The sequence below is a fragment of the Bison bison genome, unplaced genomic scaffold (genome assembly GCF_000754665.1).
Source record: "Bison bison bison isolate TAMUID 2011002044 unplaced genomic scaffold, Bison_UMD1.0 scf7180017864243, whole genome shotgun sequence".
Lineage (NCBI taxonomy): Eukaryota > Metazoa > Chordata > Mammalia > Artiodactyla > Bovidae > Bison > Bison bison.
Window position 1 is genome coordinate 3,988,054 of NW_011494815.1, and position 16,093 is coordinate 4,004,146.

A 16,093-nucleotide genomic window follows, 5' to 3' on the forward strand; every position below is an offset into this window, starting at 1 on the left:
AACAGTCTCTGCTCTGTGAAGTGTTTGGTGTCATTCTGCAGATGGGAGCTGTAAGGGAAGGACCCACTAAAGTGAGCATTTTTATACGTCTTCATGCAAGTGCAGAAGGAAACCAGTCATGATTGCAGCTGAGTGAGTCAGGACAGGGCATGTGGGGTGCTGACATTTGAGCAGTGCTCAGATGGTAAAGAATCTGCCTGCAATGCAGGAGACCCAGGTTCAATCCCTGGGTCAGGAAGATGCCCTGGGAATGGCAACCCACTCCAGTATTCCCACCTGGAAAATTCCATGGACAGAAGAGCCTGGCAGGCTACAGTCCATGGGGTTGCAAAGAGTTGGATGTGACTAAGCGACTAACACTTTACTTTTTACTGAAGGACAAATAGGATTTTTTGGCCTCAGAAAGGCATTACAAGCCTGGGGCAGTGAAATTTGGAGTATGACCTGGGAAAGTGGTGGGAAAAGTGTGGTATGTCTGGGCATAAGGTCAGCCTACAAAGTGGGGTTGATACTGGAACATGGAGGAACTCGAATACCACGTGTGGTAGCTAGAATAATGGCCCCCAAAATCTATCCATTTTCTAATCCTTGGAACCTGTGCATAGATTGCCTACAAGGCAGAAGAGACTGTGCAGATGTGATAAGGGTGCTGAGATGGGGAGAGTACCCTGGGTGATCCAGGTGGGCCCAGTGTAATCACAGGGTCCTTAGAAGAGGGAAGCAGGAGAGTCAGAGAAGGAAATGTGTCAACAGAGGCAAGGCCAGAGGAATGAGGCCACGGACCAGGAAGCCTGGGCCGCCTCTAGGAGCTGGAAAGGTCAGAAACAGATGCTTTCCGAGTCTCCAGAAAAAAGGCGGGTCTACTGGCACCTTGATTTAGCCCTGTCAGACCCATTTTGGACTTCTGACCTCCTAAACCGGAAGATAATAAACTCGTGCTGTTCTAAACCACTAAGTTTTTGGTAATTACTTACTGCAGCCATATACCCAAACCTTGTGGGTGCTGGGGAGCTGTTGAAGGGTTTCGAGCAAGGAATATTACAACCATATCAGTGTCTTGGCTTTTTCGTTGTTGTTATTTTATTTTTGGCTTTTTAAAACAGTCACTTTGAGGGAATTCTCTGGTGATCCAGGGGTTAAGACTCCATGCTCTTACTGCTGAGGGCCTTTGTTCCCCCTGGTTGGGGAACAAAGATCCCACAAGCCAAAAGCCTCCCCCCACAAAACAAATTCTGGGTTTAGATGTAAACTACTATATGCAGGATGAATAAACGACAAGGTCCTACTGTACAGCACAGGGAACCATATTCAATATCCTATCCTGTGATGAACTATCATGAGAAAGAGTATGAAAAAGAACGTCTGTATGTGTATAAGTAAGTCACTTTGCTATACAGCAGAGATTGGCACAACATTATAAATCAAATACACTTCAATAAAAAGTATTTTTTGAATAAAACAGTCGCTTTGAGAGAATTTGGTTGTGCTTTTTTCCTTTATGTTTCTTTGTGATGGAGGACAGGGATTTGTGGGAGGTCCCTGAATTTCAAGGTCCCTGATGTGACCTCAGTAAGGCAAGCCATTGAGCATATTTTTTTGCTGGTAAGAGTTACATAACCTATGGTTTTTTGTTTTTGTTTGTTTTTTGCCTTGGCTGCAAGGAAGCACAGGACTCAAACTGTGTTAATATCCCACCCTTGGTTCTTGGAACAATGCTCTGTCCCCTTTTCCTCATGTTTTCTGATGTCTCTCTTTTTTTTTTTTTCCAATTTAATTTTATTTTTAAACTTTACAATATTGTACTGGTTTTGCCAAATATCGAAATGAATCCGCCACAGGTATACATGTGTTCCCCGTCGTGAACCCTCCTCTCTCCTCCCTCCCCATACCATCCCTCTGATGTCTCTTTTATCTTTGTTCTGCCTACCCTATGTGCACACACATACATGTTTCTTCAAGTGGCCATGGATTCTCTATGAAAGTGAGATTTGTGTTAAAGGTATAACACTCATGAATTTGCTTCCATGGCGCAGCTCTCAGAAATATGAATGAGGTTTGCCTGAGCCCATGGACTGCATCTGATTCTGAATTCTAGAAGCCCAGAGTAACCATCAGTTGATGGAATTATAATCACATCAAAGCAGTTGCTTCGCATCTGAGTAAAAACATAAGGATGTTTTTTAACAGACAGTTTCACTTATTCAATTCCAAATGCATAATGTGCGTACAGTTGGCATTTGGCTTCCCCACAAGGAAGTACAGGCTTCCCTGGTGGTGGCTCAGTGGTAAAGAATCTGTCTGCCAAGCAGGAGACGTGGGTTCGATCTGTGGGTCAGGAAGATTCCCCTGGAGAAGGAAATGGCAACCCACTCCAGTATTCTTGCCTGGGAAATCCCTGGACAAAGGAGCCTGGCAGGCCACAATCTATGGGGTCACAAAAGAGTCAGACACGACTCAACAACTAAACAACAGTAACATATGGTAAACGCTTTGGACCTTGCCCTAGTGATGGGAAGACTTATCAGCCAACTCCTGATCAGTGAGGTTCTGTGAGAGGAGCCAGGCCCTGTGTCAGGCTCTGAACAGCTAGTTGTGTATTTGGATCTAAATCCCTCAGCTGCATGGTAGGAAGTAGGAGGGCACCTCCTAAGAGAGGGGGCAGGTGCTTCTCCAGTATAGAAGGAGATCACAGTATTCCTGTTAGTAAAAATACCAATCAGCAAATGCGTATCCTCCAGAAATAACCCAGTTCTGCCAGTGTCTGAGTGGCTCTGTATTTACAGGCAGGCAACCAGAGTTGAGAGACGGGAGCAATGCAGGTCCTTTAACACACTCAGGTGTCTTATTCTAGGGAGCTCATTCTTGAGGACTTTCCATGGCAGTAGGGCCATGTGTGTCTCTTGAGTCAAGAGCATGCTTTCTTAGATCTTCCGTTATGCCAAGTGAGATAGGTCAGTGAAAGAAATACTGTATGATATCGCTTATACATGGAGTCTAAAAAAATACAACAAACTAGTGAGTATAATAAAAAAGCAGAGTCAGATATAGAGAACAAACTAGTGGTCACCAGTAGGAAGAGGGAAGCAGAGAGGGGCAATTAGGGGTAGGTGATTAAGAGGTATAAAAGGTATGAAGTATTATGTATAGAATAAGCTACAAGGATATATTGTACATCAGGAATATAGTCAATTTTTATAATATCTGCAAATGAAGTATAACCTTAAAAAATTGTGAATTACTGTGTTGTACACCTTCAAATGATATAATACTGTACAACAACGATCATACAAATAAAATGGTGCTTGAGTGTGGCTAGCAGTCCAGAGAGGCTGCAGAGACAGGGATATCTGTTTCTGTGGCACAGTTGCAGGTGGTTTGGGGGCCGTGTAACTGGTGATTGCTTTCTGCCTGGCTTCTGGGCCTCAAAGAGGTGCTCCATATCCCAGTGGACCTGAGCCATCTGGGAAGCCCACAAAGAGGGTAGGCACCTTGGATGGGCATTGTCTTTGAGGCATGATGTTGGTCTGGTCTCACATTTTGTCTTCTTTCATTTTAGCCGGAACCACATTTTCAAGGGCCACGCAGCCGGCATCGCTGTGAACGAGAATGGCAGAGGCCTCATCACAGGTAGGCATGAGACTGCCTGCAGCTGTAACCAGCCAGGCAACCACAACCCAGCCAACGTCCCCAGCTTCCCACCCACCCAGTCCTTCTCCTGGACAGACTGGCCTCCTGATGGTGACCAGCGCTCGAGGACATAGGTTCCACACCCTAGCCGTGCTCACCAGGCAGGGAGGTTGCGTCCGTTCTTTGCCAGGCCTGGTGCTTACAGGATCTGAGTGGGTGGTTCACAGAACACTGTCAGAAATATTCACACCACACAAACTGAACCCCTTCTCTGGACTCTACAGGCTTGTTCCTGCTCTGGCAATCCATCCCCATTCCCCCTCTGCCTGGCCAACTCCTGTCATTTCTCTGAGCCTCACCCCAATTGTCTATTCCTGAGGGAAGCCTGCCCTGAGCTCCCATTGTACATCCACTCACTTAGTCCACCATGTAGGCCTGCTCTGTAGGACATTGTACTTAATTTCTTATGATCCATTTAATGACAGCCTCCTTTGCTGTGTTCTGTAAGGCAAGGATCATGTCCATCTGGTACGTCAGTGTAGCCTCAGCACAGAGCATAGCCATACCTAGGACATTAAGGAGGTCCAGCAAACACTGGGCCAGTAACTCCTCTTGACTGAATCCCGCCTTTCGTCATTTATCGGACATGTTTTGAGCACACGGTGTATGCAAGAGCTGGGGATACAACAGTGAAGAAAACAGATAATTTCTGCTGTCAGGAACTGACATTTCAGGAGGCGAAAATAACAAAAGCATGTATTTTTTTTTTTCAAGAAGAGTCATCTCTGAGGGTGATACATATTTTTGTTTTTTGGCCACACCGCACAGCTTCAGGATCTTAGTTCCCCAATCAGGGATGAAACTTTGGCCCTGGCAGTGAAAGCACCAAGTCCTAACCATTTGGCTGCCAGGGAATTTCCTCTACAGATAATTAAAATAGGGCGATAGACAAACTGGGTATTTAGGACTGTGTGGTCAGTGCAGGCCTTCCAAAAAAGTGACATGTAAACCAGAAGCTGGAGGATGGGAAGGAACTCAGGAAAGAACCAGGATTCCAAATGGGGCCACCTGCGGGAACAGACTTGGCAGGCCTGAGGAGCACAGAGGTTGCTCCTTTGGCTGCAGTGTGGTGAGCAAGGGGCAAGGAGTATGAGACGGGGTCCCAGAGGCAGGCAGGAGCTGGGCACACAGGCTCTCCTGAACCATTGCAGTCCTGTCGCAAGAGGCTGAGAGTCTGCCTCATCCTGGTGCTGTGGCAGCGGTGTTCCAGGACACCCCTTCTCACTGGTGGCCCTTCAGCCCACCCCTTCCCAGAGACATGGTGGAGGGGAGAGGAGGGCTGTGGTCAGTCCAGAACTGAGGCTGAGAAGGACAGGCTCGCACCTCCCCAGGCCTGTAAGGAGTGGCTGGATTCTGCATCAGTGCTCCCGAGGACAGTCCCCCAGGACAGACAGCCCTGCCTGGCCTTGGTCCGAGGACGCTAAAGCCAGCCTGTTCTTAGTTATCAATCCTCCAGGCTGCTAGATGCAGTGGGTTCTGGAGATACAGGAAACCACAAGGCAGACACAAACCTTGCCCTTGGGGAACGCAGACAGTAGACACGTCCTGGGGAAGCCACACAGCAGACAAGATTCTGGGTGCTGCCTCCTGAGAGGGGCAGGCCTCAGCGTCCTTGTCCGGACTTGTTTTCTGTCAGCTGTTCAGGTCCTCATGGCAGCACTGTAGGCGGCCTGTGACCCTCTTTTCCACCTCTTTCCATAGAAAATGTCATCCGAGAGAATCAGTGGGGAGGTGTGGACATCCGCCGAGGAGGGGTCCCCATCCTCAGGAGCAACCTCATCTGCTTTGGCTACTCGGATGGTGTGGTTGTGGGGGATGAAGGCAAAGGCCTGCTAGAAGGAAACACCATCTACGGTGAGAGCCGCTCTCCTTGGGGACAGGTTTGGGGGCCAGTGCAGCCTGACGGCAGGAAGCACAGGTTCCACCTCCAACTTGTAGGTCCTAAGAGAGTCACTGCCGTTCCCTGGGCCTCCAGTGCCTCATCTTAACCAGCCTCTATCTCGGGTCACAGCCCCTCTCAGAAGGCATGAGCCTTGCATAAATCACCTTCTAATCCAGGTTGACCCCATGGGGTCAGCAAAGCAGAGAGCTTTAATCCCCACTTAAAACAACCAAGGGCAGGAGTGGATCTTATGTAAGGACAGGGCCATCTGATTTCTGATACATGAACATCTAATCCCTCTTGCTCTTTCTTTTGATCCAGAGAACTAAAAATATAATGGAGAAATAGGGTAATCATAGAAAGAAAACTATTCTCATTCATTCTGTGACCTTGGGCCACACCTCAGTCTTTCTGGACTGTATCTCTAATAATAACAATAGCTAACCTACATTCAGGTCCTGGACTCTTACTAGGCCCTTTCTGTGCATTATCATATTTAATCCTCAGGACCCCTTCTGAGGTTGGCACAGTTAGTAAACCCCATTTTAAAGATGAGGAAACTGAGGCACAGAGAAGTTTAGTAACTTCAGGATCACACAGGTAAGGAGTGGTAGGGCTGGGACTCAAACCCTGCATTTCCGTGCAGGGTGTGGTTGGGCTGGATGAGTTCTGAGGGCCCTTTGGGCACTGTCACCATGGGCTCGTGTGTTTCCGATCTGGAAGTGGGGCCTTGGCAGTTCCCAGAGCACTTTTACACCCCATGGAGTGACAACAGTTGTGAGATTAACCTGACTGTTACTACCCCTTGTATGAAGGAGAAGCCTGCAGCAGCCAAGCCCTAAAGTGACTCGTTCAAGGCCATTTACCAATCAGTGGCCCAGTTTCCCAGGCCAGTGCCTTTTTGCTTCCCCACGTGAGATACTGGGTTCTGCCTCGCCTGTTGGCAGCGTTAACGACCAGCTCCTTTCACTGTTACAGCTAATAAGGGCTGTGGGGTGTGGATGATGGCGTCCAGCCTGCCCCATGTCACCAGCAACCATGTCAGCTACAATGGCCTGTACGGAGTGGCAGTGTTCAGCCAGAAGGATGGCTCTGGAGAATTCCCAGGCGGCCACGGGGCCCAGGAGAACTTCAGCGAGGACGGGGATGCCATCCTGTGGGAGACAGAGCTGGAGAAGGATGACGACCCGCTGCGCCGGCCCATCACCATAGCTCTGGTCGAGTCCAACAGTGTTAACCACAACGGAGGTGAGCACCCCTCCCCGCAGCCCTGCCGCAAGGCCTCCCATGCTCGGCCTGCCCTGAGACCCTTCAGCCTCATCAGCCACTTCTTTAGCCACTCACCTGGTACCCCCATCCCCTGGACTTCAATCCATTCTCTTCTTCTCCCACCACACCCCTCGCCTTTCTCTTGCCCGAAATTCCCTTTCTCCCATCCACACGTCCCAAACAACACGGACCTCAGAGACCTTGCCTGCCATCCTTCCCTCCTTCCACCTGGGCCCTCACCTAGCCCCACCAGCACGGGGGCTGAGACTGTTCGTTTCTGTGGCTGTTTCATCAGTTCTGACAGGCAGTGAACTTGAGGCGAGGAACTGAATCCCACTCTTGTTGGTGCCCCCTGCCCCTTGGCACCAGTCCCACACCTGGCATATACATTCAGTCAATTCTGAGACACATTTTTCATATTTTTTTCACATCTCTGATGAGATGCATCTTACAGTTGATGGCATATCATGGTTTAATTGGCAGTGATTTTTTTTTAGATTTCCCTCGTGGCTCAGTAAAGCATCTGCCTACAATGCGGGAGACCCGGGTTCAGTCCCTGGGTCAGGAAGATCTCCTGGAGAAGGAAATGGCAACCCACTCCAGTATTCTTGCCTGGAAAATCCCATGGACAGAGGAGCCTGGAAGGCTACAGTCCATGAGGTCGCAAAGAGTCGGACACGACTGAGCGACTTCACTTTCTTTTTTTTTTTTCTTAGAGATACAGAAAATAAGAATATTTAAAATCCATGTTATCTTAAACTTGATAAAAATGGATGGTAGGTGTTTGATGTTTATTGAATGGGAAAAAAAAGTTATTGTGGAATTCATCCAACTCTACAGCTCCCACACCTGGCTGATTATGAGAATCACTCTGGGGAATGGTGGAGGAAGGCTTGTTAAAGAGAGGCCCCTGGGCCCTGAGGAAGCTCATCACCCTGGGAGTGGCCGAGGCAGGGAGATGGGGGGCCAGTGGCCCCAGCCCACTTACTTACCTGGAAAATGAGTTCTGTTCCCTCCCAGTTCAGGGTTTCCTTCCCGTGGCCACACTGTCCAGTTCAACAAGCAAAGCCACGTAAATTCAAAACACTTGATTTATTTTTGTGATTCTCAACCAAGCCAAGAGAAGCAACAGGCAGGTGGCACCAAAAAATTCAGACCTGCAGGGCTTACAACCCAGACTGCTCCCACAAGAGCCTGTGGTCATTACCCTCCCTCAGCCTCCTCCCCCTGCTGCCCGAGCCTCCCGCTCCTGGCGGGGTTGCGGCAGACGTCGCCACTGGGAGTCCTCACCACCCCAGGTCTGCCTGCCATGCTGCCTCTTCCTGACCACGTTCTGCAGTTCTCAGCCTGCTGATCTTGTGCCTTTTTTCCCCTATGGTATCTGTAAGACATTTCTTAATTCTTCAGAAATAAGAAAATTTCCCCAGACAATAGGGAAGCAGATTCTAGCTCAGAATGGGAAGCAGAACAAAAGCAACAGAATTTTCACTCAGGTGAGTCTGTCTGTCCAGAGGCAGGATGGGCAGCCTTGATCAGGTAGTGAGCGCTCCGTCCCAGGAGGTACAGACGGCAGTCAGGGGAGGCAACTGTAGGAAGCATTCCAGTGCAGGATGAGTGCCTGGGCCAGAGGACCAGCTGAGTCTCAGGCGCCTCTTCACAGCGTGTCTCCCTCCCCGTCACTGAGCACTTGGCTCAGAAGGAACAGAGTTTCCTTGTTGGTCCTAGGTTTCCTCCTGCTCTGTTATCCAGCTTGGAAGATGCAAGTCCCCAGGGCTGCCTCTCCCTCTCCTCCCTACCTCCTTTCCTGGGTGCACAGTTCTGAGAAGGCTTTTCCTCCTGGTCTGGTTAGCAGTGACCCTGGGGCCACCCTGTGCTTCCTCTCCCCCCACAGCCTCAGGACTCTACATCCAGAGCAGTGAGGCACTGCACATTGTAACCAACGTGATCCACGCCAACAGAGTCAGGGGCATCACTGTGGCCCAAAGCAGTCAGCTCACCCGTGTGGCCAACAACAGCATCTCCTGCAACCGCCAGAGTGGGGTCAAGATCGAGGCCCAGTGCAAGGTGGAGCTCCGGGGCAATGGTATCTATGACAACAGAGGCCATGGCGTCATCACCAAGGGTGACAGCACCGTCATGGAAAATGACATCATTGGCAACCGGGGCAGTGGGCTGCAGCTGCTGCCCATGTCTGACACAAAGGTGTGTGTGTGTGTGTCTGTGTGACATGCGTGCCTACACCAGTCCCAGGAGAGCCGTGTGTGTGTGTGTGTGTGTGTGTGTCATGTGCGTGCCTATGCCAGTCCTAGGGGGGCTCTCGTGCCCTCTCTACTGAGAAACAAAACCATAAACCCTCAGCAGTCTGCAAGGGTGCCACCTAAACCCTGCCTGCAAGAGACAGGGGGCACTTCACACAGGAGGGGTACTGGCAGGAAACTGGGGTGGGGGTGCCCCCTGAGGTATCTTCATGGTCTTCAGGTCAAGATCAGGGCTATTTCAGCTTTCTCCTCCTAGAGGAATGATCTCACTGAGGACCCGTCTTGCCCTGGGGCCTTGCAATACTGTCCCGTTACCCAGAGTAGCCTTTTCCCCACTGGCTGTCATTGTCTTCTGGAAGCCCTCCCTGGCAGCGCAGGCTGTGGGAGGTGCCCCTTTTTTGGCTTCTGAGGCGTCTGTGCCCACCCCTGCCTCCAGGGCACTTCCCTCAGTGCTGTGTCTGCTCCTTCTCCTGGTTTTCTTCCCCACAGGACCTTGAGCTCCGAGCTCCACTTTTAAGCAAAGCACTGAGTTGGGTGCTAGGGTTTCATTGTTGAGCCAAGCAGACCCAGTCCCTGCCCTTGTGAAATTACAGTCCCAGAGCCTCCTTTCGGCTTTGTGGCTTCGTGAGTCCCTGACTTCGGCAAGGAGTAAAGAACTCCTTGGCTGTGCATCCAAGCACTGTGGGAAGGCAGAGGAGGGCTCACTGTCGTCTCAGCTGGGCCATCAGTGGCCCTTGCTTCCGGCTCAGTCTGAGGGCCCTTTTCACATTGTTCCGTCTTCCTGGAACATCTCTCCCTGCTCTGTGCCTGAGAAACTCCTACAGCTTATCCATCACCTTTTCCAGGAAGCCTTCTCTGGTTCTCTGGCTGGCCTCGACAGCCTTTCCATGAGCTCCCTTGGCTCAGTGCTGACCTACCTAGCGTGCTTGTACCCCTCAGTTTTATAATTGGTGATTCATTCACCTGGCTTCCCACCAGTCCCTGAGGTGTGACAAGCTTTGGCTGCCTCTCCCAGGTAATAAAGAACCGAATCCATTCATTCCGGGCCTCCGGCATTGCAGTGCAGGGCCACGCCAAGGCCCTGGTGCAGGAGAACACCATCTTCCAGGGCAGGACCAACAAGACCATCTTCCAGCAGAGCTCAACCAACCAAGAATGCATTATACAGAACAACAGGTTCTTGGTCTTCAAGAAGTAAGTGCGTGGGGTGCCTAAACCAATCTTCTAGAACCACCGCGAGGTCACTGGGGAAGCCAGGCCTAGTGATTGTGGCAACCCTTGCTCTAGTCATGCCAGCTTTCAGCTCTGGTCAGATAAAGGCCTGTGCTTGACCTTTGTGTTGGGCCTGGGCAGAGGACCTGAGCCTGACTCCCTAGGAGGGAATAAGCTTTCAAAGAGTCTGGGTATGTGGTTTCAAATCTCACCTCTGTCAGCTACTGGCTATGTGACCTTGGGCAATTTACTCAGCATCTCTGAGCCTTAGTAAAATCCACTTAATAATGTCCGTAGCACCAACTTAAGATAAAATAAGGTCCTGTGACCTAGTAGCATATCTGAGGTCTCACATGAGTGTTTATTTCTGTGGCCACTGTTGCCCTTTGAACAAATACCCCCAGGCTTTTACTCACCCCTTAGTAGCCAGCCTCTGACACTGCCCACACTTGGCCAGCGCTACTTGTAATATTATCATAAAAATACAAGACAATGTTGCTGGTTTAAGCAGTTTAGGATTTGATATGTATTACAGGTGATTGCTTGTAACTTAGGTCAGAAAGTCCTGATCAAACCATCACTATCATTTGATTTTCCCCAACCCTTCATAACCTCCACAAAAGCTTAAGAGATTGGAAACCCATCAGTTTCTGCCCTCTGTAGATTTGTATTTTCCAGAATGTCATCTAAAGAAATAATATACCATGTAGTCTTCTGAGCCCAGCTTCTTAGACTTAGCCCAGTGTATCCCGGATTCCCCTGTGGTGTCGCGTCTGTCATTCATTCTTTTTGTCGCTGAATGGACACACCACTTGGTTTATCTGTTCATCAGCTGAGGAATATTTAGGTAGCTTAATTTTTGCTAATGATTAATAAAGCTTGTATGGGACTTCTCTGGCAGTTCAGTGGTTAAGAGTCTGCCTTCCAACGCAGGGGGTGAGGATTCAATCCCTCGTCAGGGAGCTAAGATCCCCGCATGCCACAGGGTATGGCCAAAAACTAAAAGTAAATGAATGAATAAAGCTTGCATAACATTCATGGTCATACATAATGGGAAAAAAAAATTGGGCCTGGAGGAATGAAAGAAAAAAAGAGAAAGTCACTGGTCTTATCTAGATCCTTGTTTAAAGATGGAGGAATAGAGGACAAGAGGGAACCTGTCCAGGGTTGCATCAGAACTGAAGGCAGAGCTGGAACTGGATTCAGCTTCATGCATGTCCCACCCCCTTTTGCTATCACTTAACTAGGGAGACACAACCTATACCCCAATTCAAACACCTGGATCTTGAGCCAAAGGTAAGGTTGTACAGGACATTCAGCAAATGCTCTAGACCCTCAAAGACTACATTCTCATTTTGCCCCTTCAGGTCTGATACATGGTGCCTGGCGAACCCACCAGCACGGCCTCACCTTGAAAACTCTCTCCGAGGCCCCTCCGCTGCCCATGGTGGGCAGAAGGTGACAGCCATGGCAACCAGGATCACAGCCCATGTGGAAGGTGGTTACCACAGCAAACGCAGCATCTTCTGCACCATCTTGTAAGAATGGAGAGCTGCAGAAGGAGGCAGCTAGGGGGCATCCGAAGACCCTGCCAGGAAGACCTGCCAGGAAGCAGGCACATACCCTGCTGTCAGGCTCGGGCCCTGCCGGGCCAAGAGGTTGCAGCCTTCAAGGAGGGAAGAAGTAGCACTTGTGAAGGCTCCTGCTCATCTTATCTCCTCCGCCCTGAAAAGCAGGCTCTCAAGTCTTCTGGGGACTGAGAACAAGGCACCTCCAAAGCCCTTTGGCTCCACAGCCCACAGCAGGAAGGAGCTTGGGTTTTGTGTTGGTTTGGTTGGTTGGTATTTTCGGCTGTGCCATGCGTGCTGCTTGCAGGATCTTAGTTCCCCAACCGTGGAATTACTTTTCAAGGAGAAAAAGGGAACAGAAGTTGGTGGGTTTCTAGTCCCTCGAGCTCTTGTAGAGATGATGAAGAGTTGGGGAAATTGATTCTGAAACCTTGGCCAGGGTTTTCTGTTTGAGTTACAGGGAACTATACACACCAAACCCAGAATCTTCTCAGGGAAGAACGAATTTACTTTTAAGGGACAGAAGTGATTCCAGTGAGATGGAAAGAGCCCCCGAGTCATCCCCTTTCCTAGCCCTCACCTTGACTCTCCAGGGACACTGCAACACCCACTCTGCTGTGAGGGAGGCTGGAGGTTTGGTTTCCTTAAGGACACAGTTCTCTTGGATGTGGACCTTGAAGGAGTAGGGGCTTGAGATAAGGAGCCTCTCTTGGCAGGCTGCCCCAGGGACAACTGGGAAAGCAGGAGGGCTATGTGGAGAAGGCTTCCCTCAAGTGGTTAGGTGTGCAGGTGAGGGCTGGGCAGTACAAGGACTCACCTGACTGCTCCACCCTCTAGTTGCCCCCAGACTCAGGAGGACATAGTTGACTCAGTGCCTGCAGCACAGGGAGGATTCGAATCCCACAAGCACACCCAGACCAGCCGCCCCTGCTGGGCGCCAGACAGGTGGAGATGGAGGTGCTTGGGGCCCCATCTGTGTCCACATTCTCATGGATGACCGACCACCTGCCTTTACAGACCCTACCGTGGTTTCCCACTCTGTGCCTTGGCTCACACTCTCCTTACCTTTGGGCGTGCCCTCCTCGCCAGCTATGCACACCCAGGTCCCACCCATCCTTCCAGGCTCAACATGCCATGCGAATGGCAGCGCTCTGCCCTCTGAGCCTCCTCTGCCCCCACAGGGTACACTCTGTCTTGCTTAGAAATTACCCAGGTCCATCCCTGTCCACTGACTCACCTGTAAGCTCCATGAAGGTCACCGCCTGTGTCCCCAGCCCAGGGTAGGGGGAGGGTTAGTAGCTTGAGGAGAGGGACAGGAAGGCTCTGCTAAGCTCAACTGTGAACGTGTGAAGGTTCCAGAGCCAGGCGGTCTCAGACCCACTATTCAAGGAAGGGAGCCTGACAGGCTCGGCTCAACCTAAACATTCCCCCGCCAACCTGGCCTTTCATGCGGCACCTCACCAGCCTGGTAAGGTCATGGTTGTACGCCCACAGCTGGCGTCCCAGGCAGGTTCTGCCAGGCCCCTGGTGCTGTTCTCCCAGGTCGGGTAGGGTGTGGCTAGAGGGAGTTGGGGGCTCAGTCTCCTCCCTGAGGACTTGGGGCACAAGAGCGTGGGTCCCTCCACTCCCCAGCACTGTTCTTTGCACTTATCTGTGGCCCCAATGTGAGTCGCTGTACAAAATGCTGCCTTTTATTATTTTGTAACAAATGACTTTTCTGTGAACCAAGTGCTTATGAAAATCTCAGCAACCAAAATAAAGTTCTATATTTTAAGAGGCACTTTGGGGGGTACTTTCCTTGGTCTGGGTATCTACTGGGGGTCCTGAGCACTGGATGCAGGCCCATCACCTTTCTGCCTCCCAGAGGTACCACAGCTTCCAATGAAGGAGGCGGGAGACCAGGGCCATCATGTCCATTCAGCTTGTTCCCACAGGATCCCAGGTTTTAACGTCTGTGTCCTCACAGGTCAGGGACCGTGGTGCAGGCCGCCTGCCCCATGTGCTTTCTGAAGAGCAACAGTGAAGTCCCTGGTGTGGATGACCTAATGGTCTGCAAAGGGATTTCAGATCCATGACCACGTTTTCCCCAATTTTACTCATTTAGCATCTACACATAACTTGGGTAGAAAGCCAGTAATTAGTATTTAAGTGCTCTTTTAATTAAGACTTTTATTTTTTAGGATAGTTTTACAATTTTTCTCTTAAATATTCTTAACTGAGGTGTAGTGGATGTATGTTTCAGGTGTACAGCATAGTGGTTCATAATTTTTAAAGGTTATACTCCATTTATAGAATAGTAGCTATATTCCCTGTGCTGTACAATATCCTGTAGTTTATTCTCCTTGTAGTTTATTAATAGTAGTTTGTACCTCTTAATCGCCTACCCTTACCTTTCTCCCCCTTCCCTCTCCCACTTGTTCAGTCGCTCAGTCATGTCAGACTCTTTGCGACCCCATGGACTGCAGCATGCCAGGCTTCCCGGTCCTTCACCATCTCCCACTGGTAACCACTACTTTGTTCTCTAGATCTAAGAGTATGTTTCTTGTTATATTCACTAGTTTATTTTTTAGGTTCCACATATAAGTGCTATCATATAGCATTTGTCTTTCTCTGACTTATTTCACTAAGCATGATACCCTCCAAATTCATCCTTGTTACAAATGGCAAAATTTCATTATTTTTATGGCTGAGAGTTTATGTCCATGAGTCTGTTTCTGTTTTGTAGATAGGTTCGTTTTGTCATAAGGTGTTTCCCTTGTGGCTCAGACAATAAAGAATCTGCCTGTAATTCAGGAGACCCAGGTTCGATCCCCGGGTCAGGAAGATCCCCTGGAGAAGGGAATGTCTAACCACTCCATTACTCTTGTATGGAGAATTCATGGACACCGGAACCTGGTGGGCTACAGCCCATGGGGTTGAAAAGAGTTGGATATGACTGAGGGACCTATAGCCTTCGTTTTTCATATTTTAAATTCCACATATAAGTGATATCTTAGGGTATTTGTCTTTCTCTGACTTCACTTGATAATCTCAATCAAGGTCTGTTCATGTTGCTGCAAATGGCCTCATTTTGTTCTTTTATGGCTGAATAGTATTCCATTGTATATATGCACATCTTGATCCATTCATCTGTCACTGGACATTTAGGTTGCTTCCATGTCTTGGCTATCGTGAATAGTGCTGCTATGAACAAAGGGGTGCACATATCTTTTTGGATTCGTTTTGTCTGGATATATGCCCAGGAATGGGATTGCTGGGTCATACGGTAATTGTTTTTAGTTTTATGAGGAATGGAATACTGACCAGTGTGAGGTGGTACCTCATAGCTTTAATCTGCATTTCCCTAGTAGTTAGCAATGTTGAGCATCTTTTCACATGTCTATTGGCCATCTGTATCTCTTCTTTGGAGAAATGTCTCCTGGAACCCAGAAGGGCCGAGTCAGCCACTAGAGATGACTCCTGCATCCAAGGGGCAGCAGCTTTCAAAGTTGGTGACAGATCCTGTTCTTTTGGATGGTGTCTTGCTGCCTGAGAGCTGATGCAGTGATAAAGGCTGTAACAGTGGGTTTCACTCCTCCCCTCACTCACTGCCCACACAATGGTGCCTGCCCTCTAAGGTGGCCCAGGCATCCTCTGAGTACACCCTCAGGTGCGGTGCTACCAGACCCCAACCCCTTCAGGCTGTTTGCACGAAGTTCACCTCGGTCCTCTCATGGAGTCTAATCTCCGAAGCCTAAGCTTCTGCACCCAGCCCCCGCCCGGACTGTGGACATGAACTCCAGTGGACACCTATCAGGCTGGGGAGTGCACACCCATAGCACTGACCATCTATACGGGTCTTTATCTGTTCTAGCAGCTGCAGACTGATGGCTGTGCTCTCCTCAGAGGCTCTGAAGCTCCTTTATATTCTGGCTGATCTTTGCTGGTGAAGGGACTTCAGGGTGGGGGAACCTTTCCTCTTTCACAGCTTCCTTCCAAGAGCACAGGTACAATCTGGATTCCTTCCCCTCCCCCCTTTTCTTTCATCCTACTGTTACATGGAGATTTTCTTGCTCTTTCAGGGGTCTGAGGTCTTCTGCCAGGGCTCAATAGATGTTTGGTGAGAACTATCCCACATGTGGGTATATTTTTGATGTATTAGTGGGAGGAGGTGAGCTTCACATCGTACTACTTCACCATCTTGATTGCTCTCCCCAGAGGGAACTGTGTTCTGAATG

The 16,093-nt window shown here is 49.6% G+C and overlaps 1 protein-coding gene across 2 annotated transcripts in view; it reads left to right on the forward strand.

The window, feature by feature from the left end:
* FBXO10 (F-box protein 10) overlaps positions 1-13,649 on the forward strand; it is a 43,015-nt gene extending 29,366 nt beyond the window's left edge. Inside the window, exons 8-13 of one of the 2 annotated variants that reach the window (XM_010847087.1) lie at positions 3,557-3,627; positions 5,389-5,541; positions 6,548-6,817; positions 8,730-9,040; positions 10,112-10,290; positions 11,676-13,649. In XM_010847087.1, the coding sequence (XP_010845389.1) occupies positions 3,557-3,627; positions 5,389-5,541; positions 6,548-6,817; positions 8,730-9,040; positions 10,112-10,290; positions 11,676-11,850 (1,159 nt within the window). In that variant the 3' untranslated portion in view covers positions 11,851-13,649. The remainder of the gene's footprint in view (positions 1-3,556; positions 3,628-5,388; positions 5,542-6,547; positions 6,818-8,729; positions 9,041-10,111; positions 10,291-11,675) is intronic. The other variant, XM_010847088.1, reaches the window with a different exon arrangement.
* Positions 13,650-16,093: the final 2,444 nt, after the last annotated feature.